The sequence below is a fragment of the Caretta caretta genome, chromosome 1 (genome assembly GCF_965140235.1).
Source record: "Caretta caretta isolate rCarCar2 chromosome 1, rCarCar1.hap1, whole genome shotgun sequence".
Classification (NCBI taxonomy): domain Eukaryota; kingdom Metazoa; phylum Chordata; order Testudines; family Cheloniidae; genus Caretta; species Caretta caretta.
This window is the reverse complement of record NC_134206.1, coordinates 21352357-21369442: the sequence shown is the minus strand read 5'-3', so window position 1 is coordinate 21369442 and position 17086 is coordinate 21352357. Positions and strand designations below refer to the sequence as shown.

At 40.4% G+C, this 17086-nt stretch overlaps 1 protein-coding gene across 23 annotated transcripts in view; it reads left to right on the top strand.

The window, feature by feature from the left end:
* The window catches only part of DLG2 (discs large MAGUK scaffold protein 2), a 1511004-nt gene that overhangs the window by 1170664 nt on the left and 323254 nt on the right, over nt 1-17086 (top strand). For all 23 annotated transcript variants that reach the window (XM_048840921.2, XM_075126424.1, XM_048840889.2 and 20 more), the window contains one exon: nt 9209-9277. In XM_048840921.2, the coding sequence (XP_048696878.1) occupies nt 9209-9277 (69 nt within the window). The remainder of the gene's footprint in view (nt 1-9208; nt 9278-17086) is intronic.

Here is a 17086-nt window from a genome sequence, read left to right as displayed (position 1 = left end):
TGGGGATATAGGAAGTAGACCAGGGAAAGCAGATGACAGTCTGGTTGAGTATTGGCCTGATACTAGGTCTGCCACTAATAGGGCCATAGGCTGGGATACACTGGAGTCGGGCAGGCCCACATTCCCCTACTCCCTGCCACCTCACCCTTGGGGTGGCAGCACCCCCATCTTAGGCCAGGAGGACTGTGGTACCCTACTGTCTATCAAGTTGGGATGTTAGACTCTGCTGGTGCTTACCCCTACCTGAGCCCCTAGACTCTGGTGGTGCTCACCCTTACCTGAGATCCTAGGCTGTGTGGGCGCTTACCCTTGTTAAAGCCTTGTAGGTGTTTGCTGCCCTGCCCTGACTGAGGGTCGGGGGCTCATTGACTGCCTTACTGCTCTGCCTGGCCTGAGGGCATGAATTCTAGGCATAGCTAATTTCCCCCCTTTTCTTGAGATCACCTTTACCGGTGCGTGACAGCAAGGACGCATCAGGAAGGGATGGCCTTGCCTGCCTACATGCCCATCGAGTCTCCAAGTGGGTCTCAAACTGCATCATACAGCGTTACCAAGTTTGCAATTTAACCACTCCAGATACAATTCGTACACACTCCACAAGGTCCATTTCGTCATCTGTCGCCTTCTTCAAGAATGTCCCTATCTCAGAGATCTGTAGAGCAGTGACTTGAGTGTTAGTCCACACTTTTGCAGAACATTTGGCGATCACCTGGACTCCGCCTCTGATGCCATTTTGGCTCCACAGTACTGTCGTCTGTTAAAACCCAAATCCAAAATTCCAGCCCTCCAGAAGGGATACTACTCGGGAGTCACCTGCAGTGGAGCACCCATAGGGACACTACTTGAAGAAGAAGTTATTCACCTTGTGCAGTAACAATGGTTCTTAGAGATGTATGTCCCTATGGGAGCTCCACAACCCACCCTCCTCCCTTCTACTTTGGAGTCTTTGTCAATCCCTCTGTGGTAGATGCAGTGCTGTAGTGTAGACTCGCCCTGAGTCACAATTTCTCCCGTTTCCTCCTTGCTCGTAGGCAGTAGTAATTTACCGCTGGCCTATATTAGCAGCACATTACAACACTCCCTGCAGTGGTTTAGTTTAGAATTTTGCTTAGGCCAAATTTTAAAGCCTGACCTGACTTGAGCCCAAGAGTGTTGAGTTGTTTTCAGACCCAAACCTGACCCTTCCCCCATCAATTTGTGTCAGTGGTGCTGCTTCATCCTGGGGCTTAGTCTGGTGGGGGCTTCCCAGACTCCATGCCAGAAATCCATCTGCAGTTGCCCCCTGCCCGCAGGGTTAGCATGGTGGCGGCTGTGTAACCTGCTTCTGCTGGCCAGCACCTCCTTGCTGTGCGGTGTGTGCTGCAGAGTGAGAGGCACCGCAACTTGTCGGCACACTCGCACTCCACACTGTGAAGAGATGGCGGCCAGCAGCAGCAGGACATGCAGCTGCAACCGCACCCACCCCATGAGCAGGAAGTGGTGGTCAGAGGAAGTGGTGCAAGTAGGGCAGTACGGTACGGTACGCCGTACCAGTAAGCTATTTATAGCCAGTACGCCATACTAGAAAGACACAGGAGGAGCATCGGCCCCATGCCGGCAGCTTCCCCGGCACGGCTGTACCGCCCCCAGCCCTTCCAAGCACCTGCATCTAGCGTCTCCTGTCTGGGATCTGTAGGCAGCCCGGTCGGAGTTCAGGGCTGGGGGGCAAGGTTGGGGGCTCCTCTAATTCGTCACGTGTTCATAACTGTGAGGTTCTACTGTACGTTGCGTGCCCTCCAGTTTGCCTACATCGTCCAGGATGCCAGCAGTTAATGAAGTACATAGTTATCAATGCCTCATAACAAACAAACCCTCATAAAGAAAGTCACTGACTGATTATTATAAGATAATTTATTGGGGTGCACCAGGCACTTGTCAGAGATGACATGTGCTTTCCCTACATGGCTACTTAGATAATTGAGAAGATGGAATTCGGTGAAACCTTACAGAGAAACCTTATTTGATACAGATAACTATTACTGAAATCATAGGAAATCAGTTTGCATAAAAATAAGAAGTCCAGTAAAGTAGTTTCCTACATTCTGCATACTTACAACTTAGAGAGACCACTGGAAACAGAGATAGAAGGGAAAGTAAGTGGAGCCCATCAGAAAGCTCCTATAATTCCTATATGTAAATACGTTGCAACCTAATTGCCAAAGCTACCGCAAAACTCCCTGCTTGTGGAATTCTATGGTGTACTGTACCCCCTTATGGTCACTTGTTTGTCTTTCAGAATGAGAGTGTAGAATATCTGACCCGGGATTATCTCCGCAGGTCTCTCTCATTTCAGCTGCACTTCAGCCTTTAGTATAGCTACTCCCACAAGGTTAACATAGTATAAGAGGCCCTTAACTATAGCAAGCTTAATAACCCATTTACTTATGTTCACCTGTTCTCCCCCCCGACGTATGTTCCAAGCTAATAATCAATATACCCCTGTAAATCTTATACTCCTATAATGTCATTTTACCTCTAGCAAGCATAAAATCACAGACAAAACATGAGACAGGATGATAAAGTCAGGGCAGTGGTCAACAAATCCTTATTCTAAGCTCTTTGGGGGAAATATCTTTCTTCTTACATGTCTGAGAAAAGTGTCAAATACTTTTGGGTAGTATATACAATTATTATTATTTTTGTTACATCTATTAAATATTGCACTATACATATTTTTAGATACAAAGAGCAACATATTTACAAACTGGAATGTCAAATGTTAGGCACCTAAACCCATGCTCAGCACCACTGAAAACCAGGATACATCATTAGGTTTCTTAATATGGATGCCAGTGTTTATGTTCAGCCATCCAGATTTGAAAATGTTGGCCTCAATAACTTCATTAAAAGTTTCATGTTCTTTCATCCTACATAATGCGTGCTAGGTGGGCTGTAACATGTACATGAATCTAACAGCATCGGGTGTAATCCTGTCGTGTCTGATGGGTCTGTGCGTTTGGAAGAAGTGATCAGAATCTTCAGCTTTTTCATCTGGCTGCTATGCTGAGAAAGATGCAAAACCACTGAGTCTCTGCCTCAAATAGGGTAGCTGGTTGGATCAGATGGTGATTAAATTGTTCTTTTAATTGCATCTGTTCAGTGTGACATTTGACAAATTATATTGTACTGAGAATCAAATCTTATAAATGACGGAAAAAGAAATCAAAGACACAAGGTGAATCTTTTATTGGACCAACTTCAGTTGGTGAAAGGGACCAGCTTTTGAGCTACACAGAGCTCTTCTTCAGGCCCAGACCTGAAGAACAGCCCTGTGTAAGCTGGAAGGCTTGTCTCTTTCACCAATGGAAGTTGATCCAATAAAAGATATTACCTCATCCACCTTGTCTCTCTGATATCGTGGGATCAATACTGTAAAGAAAAAGAAATCAACAGATTTCACCAATATATAGCACTTAATGTAAAAATAGTCCAGAGTTTCACTTTAAATGTATGTCACAGCTGTTTATGATTGGGAAAGCATTTCTAATGAGTATACTATTAGTACTATGAGGGCTTTTCATATGGGAGGTCTAAGGAATAATGTACCTCCTCCAATTGTACATAATAAGGATACAATACCATTAAGGGGCACTGTCAAGGTTCCTCCCCCACTCTGAACTCTAGGGTACAGATGTGGGGACCTGCATGAAAAACCTCCTAAGCTTATCTTTACCAGCTTAGGTCAAAACTTCCCCAAGGTACAAAATATTACACCCGTTATCCTTGGAATGGCCACTACCACCACCAAACTAATACTGGTTACTGGGGAAGAGCTGTTTGGACGCGTCCTTCCCCCCAAAATACTTCCCAAAACCTTGCACCCCACTTCCTGGACAAGGTTTGGTAAAAAGCCTCACCAATTTGCCTAGGTGACTACAGACCCAGACCCTTGGATCTTAAGAACAATGAACGATCCTCCCAACACTTGCACCCCCCCTTTCCTGGGAAATGTTGGATAAAAAGCCTCACCAATTTGCATAGGTGACCACAGACCCAAACCCTTGGATCTGAGAACAATGAAAAAGCATTCAGTTTTTTACAAGAAGACTTTTAATAAAAAATAGAAGTAAATAGAAATAAAGAAATCCCCCCTGTAAAATCAGGATGGTAGATATCTTACAGGGTAATTAGATTCCAAAACATAGAGAACCCCTCTAGGCAAAACCTTAAGTTACAAAAAAGATACACAGACAGAAATAGTTATTCTATTCAGCACAATGCTTTTCTCAGCCATTTAAAGAAATCATAATCTAACACATACCTAGCTAGATTACTTACTAAAAGTTCTAAGACTCCATTCCTGTTCTGTCCCTGGCAAGAAGCAGCATACAGACAGACACAGACCCTTTGTTTCTCTCCCTCCTCCCAGCTTTTGAAAGTATCTTGTCTCCTCATTGGTCATTTTGGTCAGGTGCCAGCGAGGTTACCTTTAGCTTCTTAACCCTTTACAGGTGAGAGGAGCTTTCCCCTGGCCAGGAGGGATTTCAAAGGGGTTTACCCTTCCCTTTATATTTATGACAGGCACAGATGACACTGGTGGCTCAAGTGGTTTGTTAATTTCAGCAGAGCACAGAGATAAAGTTACAACTGTAAATCATGCTTCTTATGGGGTCATATTATTTAATATAGTATCTGATTCATAAAAAGCAATATTCCAGTCTAGTCTTTCTTTCCCACTCCATCCATCTGATGTAGCTTTTTTATAGTCCCCTTCTCCCTTTTTCCTCATTTCTGTCAGCCTGCTGTAGGTATTATTGTGGTTTAACTGATTTGGCTGCTTCCTTCCTCTAACTGTAAATAGACTTAAAAAATTGAATTACTGTGCTACTGGGCAAATACACCATCAACTCCACAGCAGCTGCAATGTGAATTTGAAAGCTAATGGCCAAGATTTTGGAGATGACTCGTGTTTTTGGGTGTCTCTGTTTTTGAGTATCCAATATTGAATCACTATGAAGGAGCCTGATTTTCTTAAATTGATGAGCATCTACCCTTGGGAAATCAGGAACTGTTAAAGTGGGAACCAAAAAACAGAGGTACTTGACATCTCTGTGAACTTTGGCCAAGGTTTTCAAATATCCCTTCTCTAGTTTCTTGTTTCAACAGTCCTTTCCTGTGTGAAATTTTTAAAGCTATTTAGGAATTGCTGCTGTGCTCAGTAAAGGACTATACTGATTACAAAGTTAGCAGCTGGTCTCTGGACATAGGATGCTTCTTAGAGATTCAAGGGTTTATTACGCAGAACCTGAGTCATAATTCACATAGCCTAATAAAGCACTGTAAGGTCCTTGGCGCAAGATGTATGTCTTCCCCTGTGTTTTTGTACATTAGCAAATAAGTGAATGCCATCCTAACCACTAGTCAACACTGCTAATAGCTCATGTATAGTAATCTCCATTTTTGAATGAGAAAATAACAGCACTCTTCTGCAGTTCTTCATTAACACAAAAACCATTTTCTTTAATACTGTAAGGTCCAAACTAAAAAAATGAAGATGTAATTCTTATTATTATTTCTCCAGTGTTAAAAATGATTAGAAAGAATTTGATCTGTCAAAACTAGTTTTATGCTTTCGGTTTTGTACTAAATAGTCTGTATGAAATATTAATGCTCAGGATCAGTTTGAATTCAGCAGCGTAGATGAGGTATTACTGCTTAGTTGGAAACTTGGACTCTTTCGTTATTAGGATGATCAGCTTAGTCCCTTTCTTCATTTTGACCCTTTTAGAGTTGAGGCACCAATTCACAACCCCGAATTCATTCATTTACCGAATGAACTGTAGTCTCTTTGTATTCACTTGTGGACATCTAAGACAAGGTCATCATTCCCTCAAATGTATTTGTTGCTATGATTTGACACTTGTTTTCTGAACTTTTCTTTTCTTAGCTTTATGGATGGATGGTGAGCAGTTTTCTGTTGATAGTCAGACTTAGGCTGGAATTTTCCAAGCATTAAGCACTGGTCTAAATGTGCTTCTACTGAAATGAATGGGAGTCTAACCCATGACCTCAGTGGTAGCAGAGGTAGGCCAGTGCTGATTGCTTTTGAAAATCCCTCCCTCAAAATTTAAACTGTGTTGATTAGTTGTGACTGGACACAAGTGTTCCTATACTGACTGAAATTATTATATTCCTTCTAATAAGGAGGATGGCTTGAAAAAGTGACTGAGGGTTAAAATATCTTGAGGAGAGGTGCCAGATCAGATTTCCTTTTTGGGCCAGATCTTGCAGTGGTGACATTCCTAGAAAAATTAGGATTCTTGTAGGATTTACTGGGTCGGTGGAGATTTTAATTTTCTTTTGTCAATCACTCAAATTGAAAATGTGGTCAAATCCTTGTCTGACTCCTTCAGTTGCCTCTGTGCCAGAGTTCTAGCAATGGGTTTTGAGAAACCTTTTTTTCCCATTGTGTAAGCATGGGTCTCAAGATCTCTTTCTTGAGTGGTAATAGCTAATTTAAACCCATCATTTTGTATGCATGGTTGGGATTATGTTTTCCAACGTGCATTACATTGCATTTATCAACATTGAATTTCATCTGCCATTTTGTTGCCCAATCACCCAGTTTTGTGAGATCCCTTTGTAACTCTCTGCAGTCTGCTTTGGACTTAACTATCCTGAGTAATTTTGTATCATCTGCAAATTTTGCCACCTCACTGTTTACCCCTTTTTTCCAGATCATTTATGAATATGTTGAACAACACTGGTCCCAGTGGAGCCCTGGGGACACCACTATTTACCTCTCTCCATTCTGAAAACTGACTGTTTATTCCTAATTCTATTTACCACTTCACAACATCCACTAAAAATGGAAATAGTGTGAAGCACTAGCTACTGGAAATGAAAGTGGGGAGCAAGTGTAGTGCTCACCCTGTAGTACAGTGCCATATGTTACAACTTCATGTGCTAAACAGCTAGAGAAATTACAATGTTTATTGAATTGTGTCCTCCATCACACAGCATATATTGGTTAGCCAGCAAAATGAAATGAACAGTAAAATATATGTGTGGTGCCCACTGACACTGAGCTTCGTAGTTTTTAATTAAAATATAATGCAGTATTTAATCCTAACAGACTGTCGTAGTTGTTCAATAACTGTATAATGCTTTATAGCAAAAGGCAAAAACTGTAACTTAGTGGATCAATGATATATAATGGCATTGAAGTTTTTTTTTCCTACACAGTGCAGTAGAACCAAAATTTATAAGGTACCATGTAAACACTTAAATGAATCACAATACATCCCTGTGAAATTTCTGCCACCTTCTGTCTATGGGCCCAATCCTGCTACCACAGTAACCAGCGGGAATCTTTCCATTTGATTTGTGTCAGTATGAGAGCAGAACTGGTTCAACTATTGATATTCTAAGTTCTTGAGTGCTGTACTGAAGCGACTGTATACTACTGTCCCCACTGGGTACGTGTGTGTGTGTGTGCAACAGGTTCTGCAGTCAGTCCTGATTTGGTATGAGAGAAACCACTGGAGCTGCTCAGAAATTTTCCAGTAGAATGATTTTCCAATGGATAATGCAGTTTCCGCAAAATCACAATTTTCCTCAGGAAAATTTACATTTTGTCATAAAAGTTTTATCTTTCCATCAGGTATATAGAAATGAAAGCTCCAGCTTTCCACTTCTTCACAGTTCATCTGGAGGGCTGACTGGGATCCCCTGGCTTCCAGGTTGCACCACAGCCTCGCTGGTGGGCTCCAAAGCTCGCCAGCCTCGCTTGCCCCCTGTTCCATCGGCTACTCAAAGAACTGGGTGGTTAGCTCCCCAGCTAGGTGGCTCCCATGCCTGCCCTGCTCTTGAGCTGTTTGCCTCCCCAGGCAGCTGACTCCTGAGGAGCCAGGCAGACGTCCTGCCAGGTGGACAGTCAGTAACCTCAAAAATTCTGTTTTGGTTCTCCCCAAATGGTATTTTCTTCCTTCCTGCAAAAAAAAATCATGTTTTTTTTTATTTTTTGTCCTGATTCATACAGAAAAAAATTCAAAATCTTTCACAGAAAGGGATTTCCATTTTCTGGCCAGCTCTAGAAACCATAGCTTGAGGATTACTAAAGTGGTTTCTGGTTATATATCATATTTAGGGTGCTAATAGCTTCACTATTTATAGGCAAGCATTGAAATAGCTGGTGAGCTCATAATTACATCTGCCACTATCCAGGAGGGGCAGTATCATTTTATAACACTCCTAGAAGCATAGCTTCCAGAAGGTTGTGCTTTTAAAAGTGATGTAACAATTCTATCCAGCCCCACAACTAAATTTCTGGGAGAGCCAATACTATGATTGAACTATATGTGACTTGTTTTAACAGTCAAAGTATCTGCGTTACTGTCAGCTTTATCTCATTCCCCCACTTCTCCTGGTATGTATTGTTTAATTTAATGTCAAATCCAATACTACTGCTGAAGGTCAACTATTTTAATTTCGGTGATGCTAGTCAGTTCAGACTGGGGTGTCTATAATTGCCTTTATTATCGTACTTATTTGAAATAAAAGCTATTATCCAGTTTCTGTTTACATTGTGTATCCACAGTTCGGCTTGTGCTGAAAATTATTTGGTTTTGAAACAGTAGCTCTTAATAGTAAATGTCTGCAATAATCAATATCCCCCTCCATCTAAAATCCATTGGAAAAAAAATCCATAGTTAAAAGTTATAGAGATGCAGATTTCAAAATCTTTTGCTGAAAATTCTACATAGGAAACAATAAAAAATTATCATAGTGAACTATGATAAGAGCACTTTGATTTCATTTCTCAGTTGTTCTACTGCTACATTTTATATAAATAACAATTCGCATCTGAGTTGTTTTAAGTCACTTGAAAAATACAATCTGTTGTAGTCATGCATTTTTTTAAAAGATGAATCCTTCCAAGTCTGTCTAGTTATAATCTGTTTTTAATGAGGAATAACATCTTATTAAACAGGAGACAAGATAATTGGTTTCTTCCCCTATTATCCAAAGAGAGAGAGAGCACAAGGATCAGTAAATATGAGAGATGCATAGGAATACCTCACAGTAATTTCAGTAATCTGGTAATTAGTTCTGGGTCATCCATTATATCTTAATTGTGACTACCCATTTTCGTAAGAACAAGAGAATCAGCAAGTAGAGTCATATTTCTTTAACAAATACTTCTCTTTATTCTTCCTTGTCCATACAGTCATTCCCAGCACAGCACTGCAACACGTCCACCCGCAATGAGCTTACAACGAACCATTTCTCTGGAAGGGTAAGGCTGTTCTCTGTCTCTTGAGCTGCTTCATATGAAAGTTGAGTTTCTCTCTCTCTCTCTCTCTCTCTCTCTCTAACTATACACTGCCATGGCTACATTTACCAGATTGAAGGGGGAAAAAATCTATCTGATCCAGTACTAATACCAGATGAAATACCCAAATTCTTCACTTTGGAAGGTATGGCACTCCCCTTCTGTGCCTTCCAGCAGGGATCTACTGTTACATGGGGTTTAGAATGCAAGAACAAACCTACTGTGCATTTTTTGGAATTGGTTCATGGTGGAGCAGAAGGTTGATGGTGCATTGGGCCACACTCTTTAATAGCATGCCTTTCCCTCTCAGGCACCCAAACTCAGTTAACAGGACTTTAATGGAGGCAACATGGGGTGTTATTGCAGATCCTTTGGCCCAGTCACATGTGCAAATATCCCCAGTAGCATTAACATGCCTGCTTCCCCCCTGGTAGCTGAGTTTTATGGCTGCAGGGGCACCAGCTAGGTGGGGTGTCCAGGCTGTCGGAACCAGGCGCCAATGTGTAAATGCAAATAGTGTTGCTGTGGAGGGCAAAGGTCTTCTGTAGCTTTCCTGAAATCCTTGAAGCTCTTGGAGGATCTGCAGAAAAAAATAACATCAGGAAAAGAATTGGTAAAAGCTGCTGATATGCAACAGAAAAGTACAATTTTGTGGTGGTTTTACTAAGGAGCTTTGAACCCGTCAAGCTGGAGTGGATCAGACAGTGGTAGTATCCACTTTCCAAAGTGTAGGTTGACAGGCAAGTTTCTGAGTTCCCTGCATGCATATTTTAATTATTATTATTGATAATCATGTTTATCACAGTAGTGCCTAGTGACCAACCAAGATCTGGGACCCTTTGTGCTAGGCATTATACAGACATAGAATAGCAGAGAGTCCTTGTCTTGATAAAATAATCCCATAAACCAGACAGATACAGAGTGGGGGAAAGACATAAAAGATAAAAACAGAGTGAACAATGTTAGGACAGCAAATAGCATGTTAGCCCCAAGGCTATTATTTGTTTTGGTTTATTGGCAGGTGAGATATGGTGTAGTTATCAGGGATTGTTGGGGGTTGGTTTACATTTTTTTGGTGTGGTCCATTTAATTTTTTCTCTCATTGCTTTGTTTGTACCAATGTGCTACAGAGATTAATTTGAACACCATTGCTGCAGTGAAAAATTGCATAGAAAAAAAGCTCATTCGTTTATTTTAAAATCAGTGAAGCTTAATTAAAAACTTTTTGACTGATTATATATAGTGAGCATCAAGTTCAGTATTTCTGATGGACATATCCTATGTAACACTCAGAACACTTAATCTGTCATGGAAGTAATCTGAGTGCCATCACGTGAGTTCACTTCACTTGCCTCAAGTTAACATGTACATGTTAAAACAGAAACATATTTCACACTAATCAAGGAAATTCTTACTGATGTCTGATTCTAACCCATGTTAACCATATTATTGTATGGGTGAGTTTCTTTCAGTGTAACAAATTATTCCCAAAGCTGAATACACTAATTCTGGAGATAGAACAAGAGCTGTTTGATATAGAAAAATCATCCAATGCTTGTGTGTGAGTGTAATTTGATTGTAAAAATGCAGATCTGCATATACAGATGGCTAAATTTTCACAAAACTAATGAGGGGAAGATGATTCATTCACAACCAGAGTCAACCGCTTTCATGTCTTTAATAATATCAGAACAACTGACAGTTATATGGAGTGCTTGGATTTTGGTTGCACTGGCTTGTTTAGGAGGGTTAGTTTTAATTTTAGTTTTGATTGTCCCCTCTGATTCATTGTGTGTAAAATTCCATTACTGCAAAAAAGGCCTAGAGCAAAAAAGTATAACATGATCCAATAAGCAAGCAATGCCTCTCCTTGTTTGTTTGTTTATACTTTCAGAATTAAGTCTATGTCAGACTATGAGAGCTAGGGAAACTTGCCATTTCCTCCTCCTCTCATTCCCCCATTCACTAACACTTCCTTCCCCCATAGCATGCATACACAAATCTACATTTATTTTGGATTTGGATACAAAACAGTGCTCTAACTGGTGTTGGGTTGGGGGAAGACTCCTCGATACTAGGTCCTGAGCTGGATCAAGGTAGTCTGGGACCCTACATACAACAGGATACAGGGTTTGCAATGGCTTCACCCTACAATCAGGGTGACAGTGGCTGAGCCCCTCCCAGAGAGGTGGAGGTGGCAGAATAGACTTCCCTTCTCCTTCCCAAGCTTTTTGAATGGCTGATGCAGAGGATTTTACAATTGGCTGAAAGTTCATGCAGATAGACTGATATTAATTTCCAAACCACAACAATGAACATAAGAATATAAGAATGGCTATATGGAGTCAGAGCAAAGGTCCATCTAGTCCAGTATCTTGTTTTCTGACAGTGGCCAATGCCAGGTGCTTCAGAGGGGATGAACAGAACAGGTAATCATCAAATGATCCACTCCTTATTGCCTATTCCCAGCTTCTGGCAAACAGAGGCTAGGCACACCATCCCTGCTTATTCTGGCTAATAGCCATAGATGGATCTATCCTCCATGAACTTACTTAGTGCTTTTCTGAACCCTGTTATAGTCTTGGCCTTCACGACATCCTCTGGCAAGGAGTTCCACAGGTTGACTGTGTGAATATGTGAAATAAGAATGTGGGAAATAAACAGGAAGAGCTGAAATTATTAGTACTTAAGCTAAATCATGACTTAACTGGCATCACAGAGACATGGTGGGATACATCTCATGACTGGACTGGACTTGGTATAGAGGGGTTTAGCTTGTTCAGGAAGGACAGGCAAGGGAAAAAAGGAGATGATGCATTGTATATCAAGATATATATAATTGTTGAGAGGTCCAGAAGGAGGTGAGATGCAGACCAGCTGAAAATATCTGGGTGAAAATATTAGGGGAAAAACAGGGGGATGTCATAGGTGGGGTTTACTACAGGCCACCAAATCAGGAGTATGAGCTGGATGAGACATTTCTAAAATAAATCACAGAAATATCCAAAACACAAGACTTGTTAATAATGAGAGACTTTAACTACCCAGATATCAGTTGGATAAGTAACACAGCAAAACACAAAATGTCCAGTAAGTTCTTGGAATATATAAGGGACAACGTTTTGATACAGACTGTAAAGGAAGTAACCAGGGGACAGCCATTTTAGACTTGATTCTGACCAACAGGGAGGAATTAGTTGCGAATCTGAAGGATGAAGGCAATTTGGGTAGAAGTAATTATGACATGATAGATTTAATGATTCTAAGGAAATGAAGTAGTGAGAATAGAAGAATAAGGACAATAAACTTCAAAAAAGCAGACTTTAACAAACTCAGAGAACTAGTAGGTAAGGTGCCAAGTGAAGAAAAATAAGGGAAAAAGGAGTGCAGGAGAGCTGGCAATTTCCCAGAGACAATATTAAAACTGCAAGAGCAAACTATCCTGATGCAAAGGAAAGGTAAGAAGAACAGTAATAGGCCTATTCAGGCCAAAGAGTCTGTATCAAGAGCTCTTTACCTGAAAATCAAAAAGTAATCTTACAAAAAGCGGAAATATGGGCAAATTACCAAGGAGTACAAAAGAATAATACAAGCATGTAGGGACAAAATAAGGAAGGCTAAGGCACAAAATTATTTACATCTAGCAAAACTTGCAGACATATCACCACTGTTACAATGATCACATCCCCCACAACACACCTTTCAAGATCCATGGGTCCTATACATGCCTATCACAATATATGGTTTACCTCATCCAGTGCACTAAATGGCCCAATAAAAACTATGTGAGTCAAACCAAAGAACCACTATGCTCTCGGATGAACTCATACAGGAAAATGATAAAAGACCCTATCATTTGTGGGTGAACACTTTTCACAAAGTGATCACTCTATATCTGATTTATCAGTCCTCATCCTCAAAGGAAACCTGCATAATACTTTAAAAGACAAGCCTGGGAGTTTAAATTCATAACTCTGCCAGACGCTAATAACCATGGACTGAACAGACACACTAGATGTATGGCTTATTACAACAATCTGTAACCCATTAACCCCGCCCTTTTTGTCTTATGTCTGCAGAAGTTTTAACAGGCCGTTTTACCTTGAATGGTCCCTTACAATATGTGCTAGTTTCTTACGCTAAACAATTTGTTCCACCTTGCATTTAGCTGTGACACTCGTAGTACTCTCCCAGGCCTGACGAAGAGCTGTGCGTGGTTTGAAAGTTTGTCTCTCACCAGCAGAAGATGGTCCAATAAAAAATATTATTGTCTCACTCACCTTGTGTCTCTAATCAATTTGTAAGCACCTAGAGGTTAACAGGGATATAGGTAATAGTCAAAATGGATTTGTAAAGAACACATCATACCACACCAACCTAATTACCTTCTTTGACAGGGTTACTGGACTAGTGGATGGGAGGAAGCTGTAAATGTTTTATCCCTTCATGTTAATAAGGCTTTTCTGATACAGACCCACATGACATTCTCATAAGCAAACTAGGGAGAAGTGGTCTAGGTTAAATTAATAAAAGGTAGGTGCAAAACTGGTTGAAAGTCAAAGAGTAGTTATTAACCGTTCACTTTCAAACTGGGCGTATGCATCTAATGTTTCCCACGTGTGTTTGTCCTGGGTCCAGCACTATTTGATATTTTTATTAACAAATTGGATGTTGGAGTGGAGAGTATGTTTTTATAATTTGCAGATGATACCAAACTGGGAAGGTTTACAAGCACTTTGGAGGTCAGGATTAGAATTCAAAATGACCTCGACAAATTGGAGAATTGGTCTGAAATCAACAAGATAACTTTTTTTTAAAAAAGTGCAAAATTCTACGCTTAGGAAGGAAAAATCAAACGCACAGCTACAAATTGGTAAATAACTGGGTACGCACTAATACTGCTGAAAAGGATCTGGGGGTTATAGTGGATCACAAATTGAATATGAGTCAACAATGTGATACTGAGCTACATGGACCTTTGGTCTGACCCTATATTGCCATTCTGATGTTCACTGTTGTGGTCTGGAAATTAATATCAGTCTATCTGCATGAACTTTCAGCCAATTGCAAAATCCTCTGTATCAGCCATACAAAAAGCTTGGGAAGGAGAAGGGAGGGCCATTCTGCCACCTCCACCTCTGTGGGAGGGGCTCAGCCACTGTCACCTTGATTGTGGGGTTAAGCCATTGCAAACCCTGTAGCCTGTTGTATGTAGGTATGACTTTATATTGACTTTTATGCTGACTTCATTTCTGAACTCCAAAATCTTCAAAACATCTTGTGTAATATGCCCCAAAACATTAAATCAGTCTCTCAATCACTCAGTCAGGGTTTCTACTACAAACCTAGCTTCAACCACAGAGACCAGTATAGCACAAATTGTGTTAAATGATGTGCACATGAAGTACTTTGGCTTAAGTGCATGTAATCATTTTTCTGTCTCTTGGGCAGCCCCACTGACTTTAACATTCTTCTATTTTGTCCTTGTGATAGGAATTCAGCCACTGATTGCTACTCATAACTTGAAAAATGAAGGCGGGTGGGAAGGAATACTGTCATATGATTTAAACACCTTATAAATCTCACGTTGGAGTTTTTGGTTTTCTTTGAAAGGTGAAGCTGGTCTGTTTTCACCACCAAGCCTGACCTTTATCTTAAGTTCTGGTATGTCTACTGGATCTGGAAGACTGACCAAATCAGTATAAAGTCATGCGTTTGTAATCAAGAAATGCCAAAACAGCAGGAATCAAATGATTAAGAGTAAAGAACTCATTACAAGCATAATGAATAGATACAGTAGATAAGATGAATTTTCTAAATGTTACACAATAAATTATTATGGCACAAATGGCTGGATGGTATAAGAGTTTGTATGTCAAAATCTGTATATTTAATAAAATGGAACCCAAACAGCAAAATAATGATCATTTTCCTAAGCTACTTGTTAGTATATATTAATGTAACAAGAATGTCCCACATTTTATCAATACATTTGTCCAATGTAGGAATGCCAAAGTTACAGTGCTGGGCTGCAATAATGAATCTGGCAGCAATTAGTAAGAAGGTGGTTTATCTTGTTTGTATTTTAGTAGTATTCAGAGGTCCCAGTCAATGAATTGGAAGAGCGGGGCCTGGAGAAAGAGATAACAGTAAAATGAACACATTAAGCAAAACAACCAGCAGGCTCACCTTGCCACCTGCCTAACCATTGTTAGACTGCAGTGTTTTGTAAGCATCACAAAAGAGGGATATGAAGGAGAATGATGGTGGCTTTTCAGCTTTTGATGGGATGATCATGTCAAACGTAAGGATGACAGAAAAGAGCAAAGGTCATTTAAGGGAGAAGTGAACAAAATGGTGATAGAAACTGACATTACCGGTGGAGCAAAGGCAGAGGTTCATATGGTGAGAAAATACTAGATTGGATAACTGGGTCACTAAATTACAGTAAAACAGAAGTATAAATGATATAGAAGAAACTTTAAATATACTTAAGTTTCCCTTCATCGGGACTTTGAGATTTTTTTTACATACCTATATATCTATATTTCATATCAAAGCTGCAACCTTTATAAATTTTAATTTGTTCTCTCATGACGAAAGAGATGTTATAAACATCCTACATACGGCGCGGTCTTAGTTTATCCTTGTTTTCCCATGTTATGGTGAATGTTGTCTCAATTGGAATTACCTTTTTCAGGTCATAGAATCATAGAATATCAGGGTTGGAAGGGACCTCAGGAGGTCATCTAGTCCAACCACCTGCTCAAAGCAGGACCAATCCCCAATTTTTGCCCCAGATCCTAAATGGCCCCCTCAAGGATTGAAATAATAACCCTGGGTTTAGCAGGCTATCCCTCCCCTCAAGGTCTTTCCTGTGTTGGTCCCCTTTGTCTGTCTGAAATAAAAGTACAAAGTGATATATTAAAATTTGTTAGAGCAGGAAAAGATGTGAAATAAAATTGGAATGATTACGTCCAAAGGGTTGGCAGTCTGAAATTAACTAGTTGAGGCTATCTGGCCATTGACTCTATGAAGACAGACCCCTGTGCCTGCATGGAGTCCTATTAACCCTGCTTTGAGTAGTGAATTATTTAAGGAAGCCAGTATTATCTAGTGGTTAAGTGCACTGGACTTGGACAAATGAGGCCTGCCACTGTTTGACACTTGGCCAAGTAATTGTACCTCTGTTTTCCCTTCCAATCTTTTCCTGTCTTGTCTATTTAGATTATAAACACTCTGGGGAAGGGACTGTCACTCACTATGTGCATGCCACAACAGGACCTTGATTTTGGTTAGGGCCTCTAGGTGTTACTGTGATACAGATAACAATGTAATAATTAATTTCCTCATGGGTTTTCTGTGGTGGTCATCACCATAGTATCAGAGTGTCACATATATCAACGGATGGGTCCTCTCAATACCATTATGATGTAAGTGGTTTATTTACAAACAGGAACTAGGGCACAGGGAGATCAAGGTCAGATTTCTCAGAAATCTCTACTAATTTGGGGGACCTTGTTGATTAGTGTCCACCACGATACGACATTGCCAAGCCTCCAGGATTGGCCTGGAGTCTCCAGGAATTAAAGATTAATCTTTAATTCAAGATGATGTCATGTGATGAAATATCCAGGAATATATCCAACCAAAATTGTCAACCCTAGGCCTAGGGCCTGACTTTTCAGAGTTTTTAACACCTCTTCGAATGTTTAAAACACTGTTATTAACTAACTAATCCTCTCAACACTCCTGAGAGGTAGGTAGATAAGT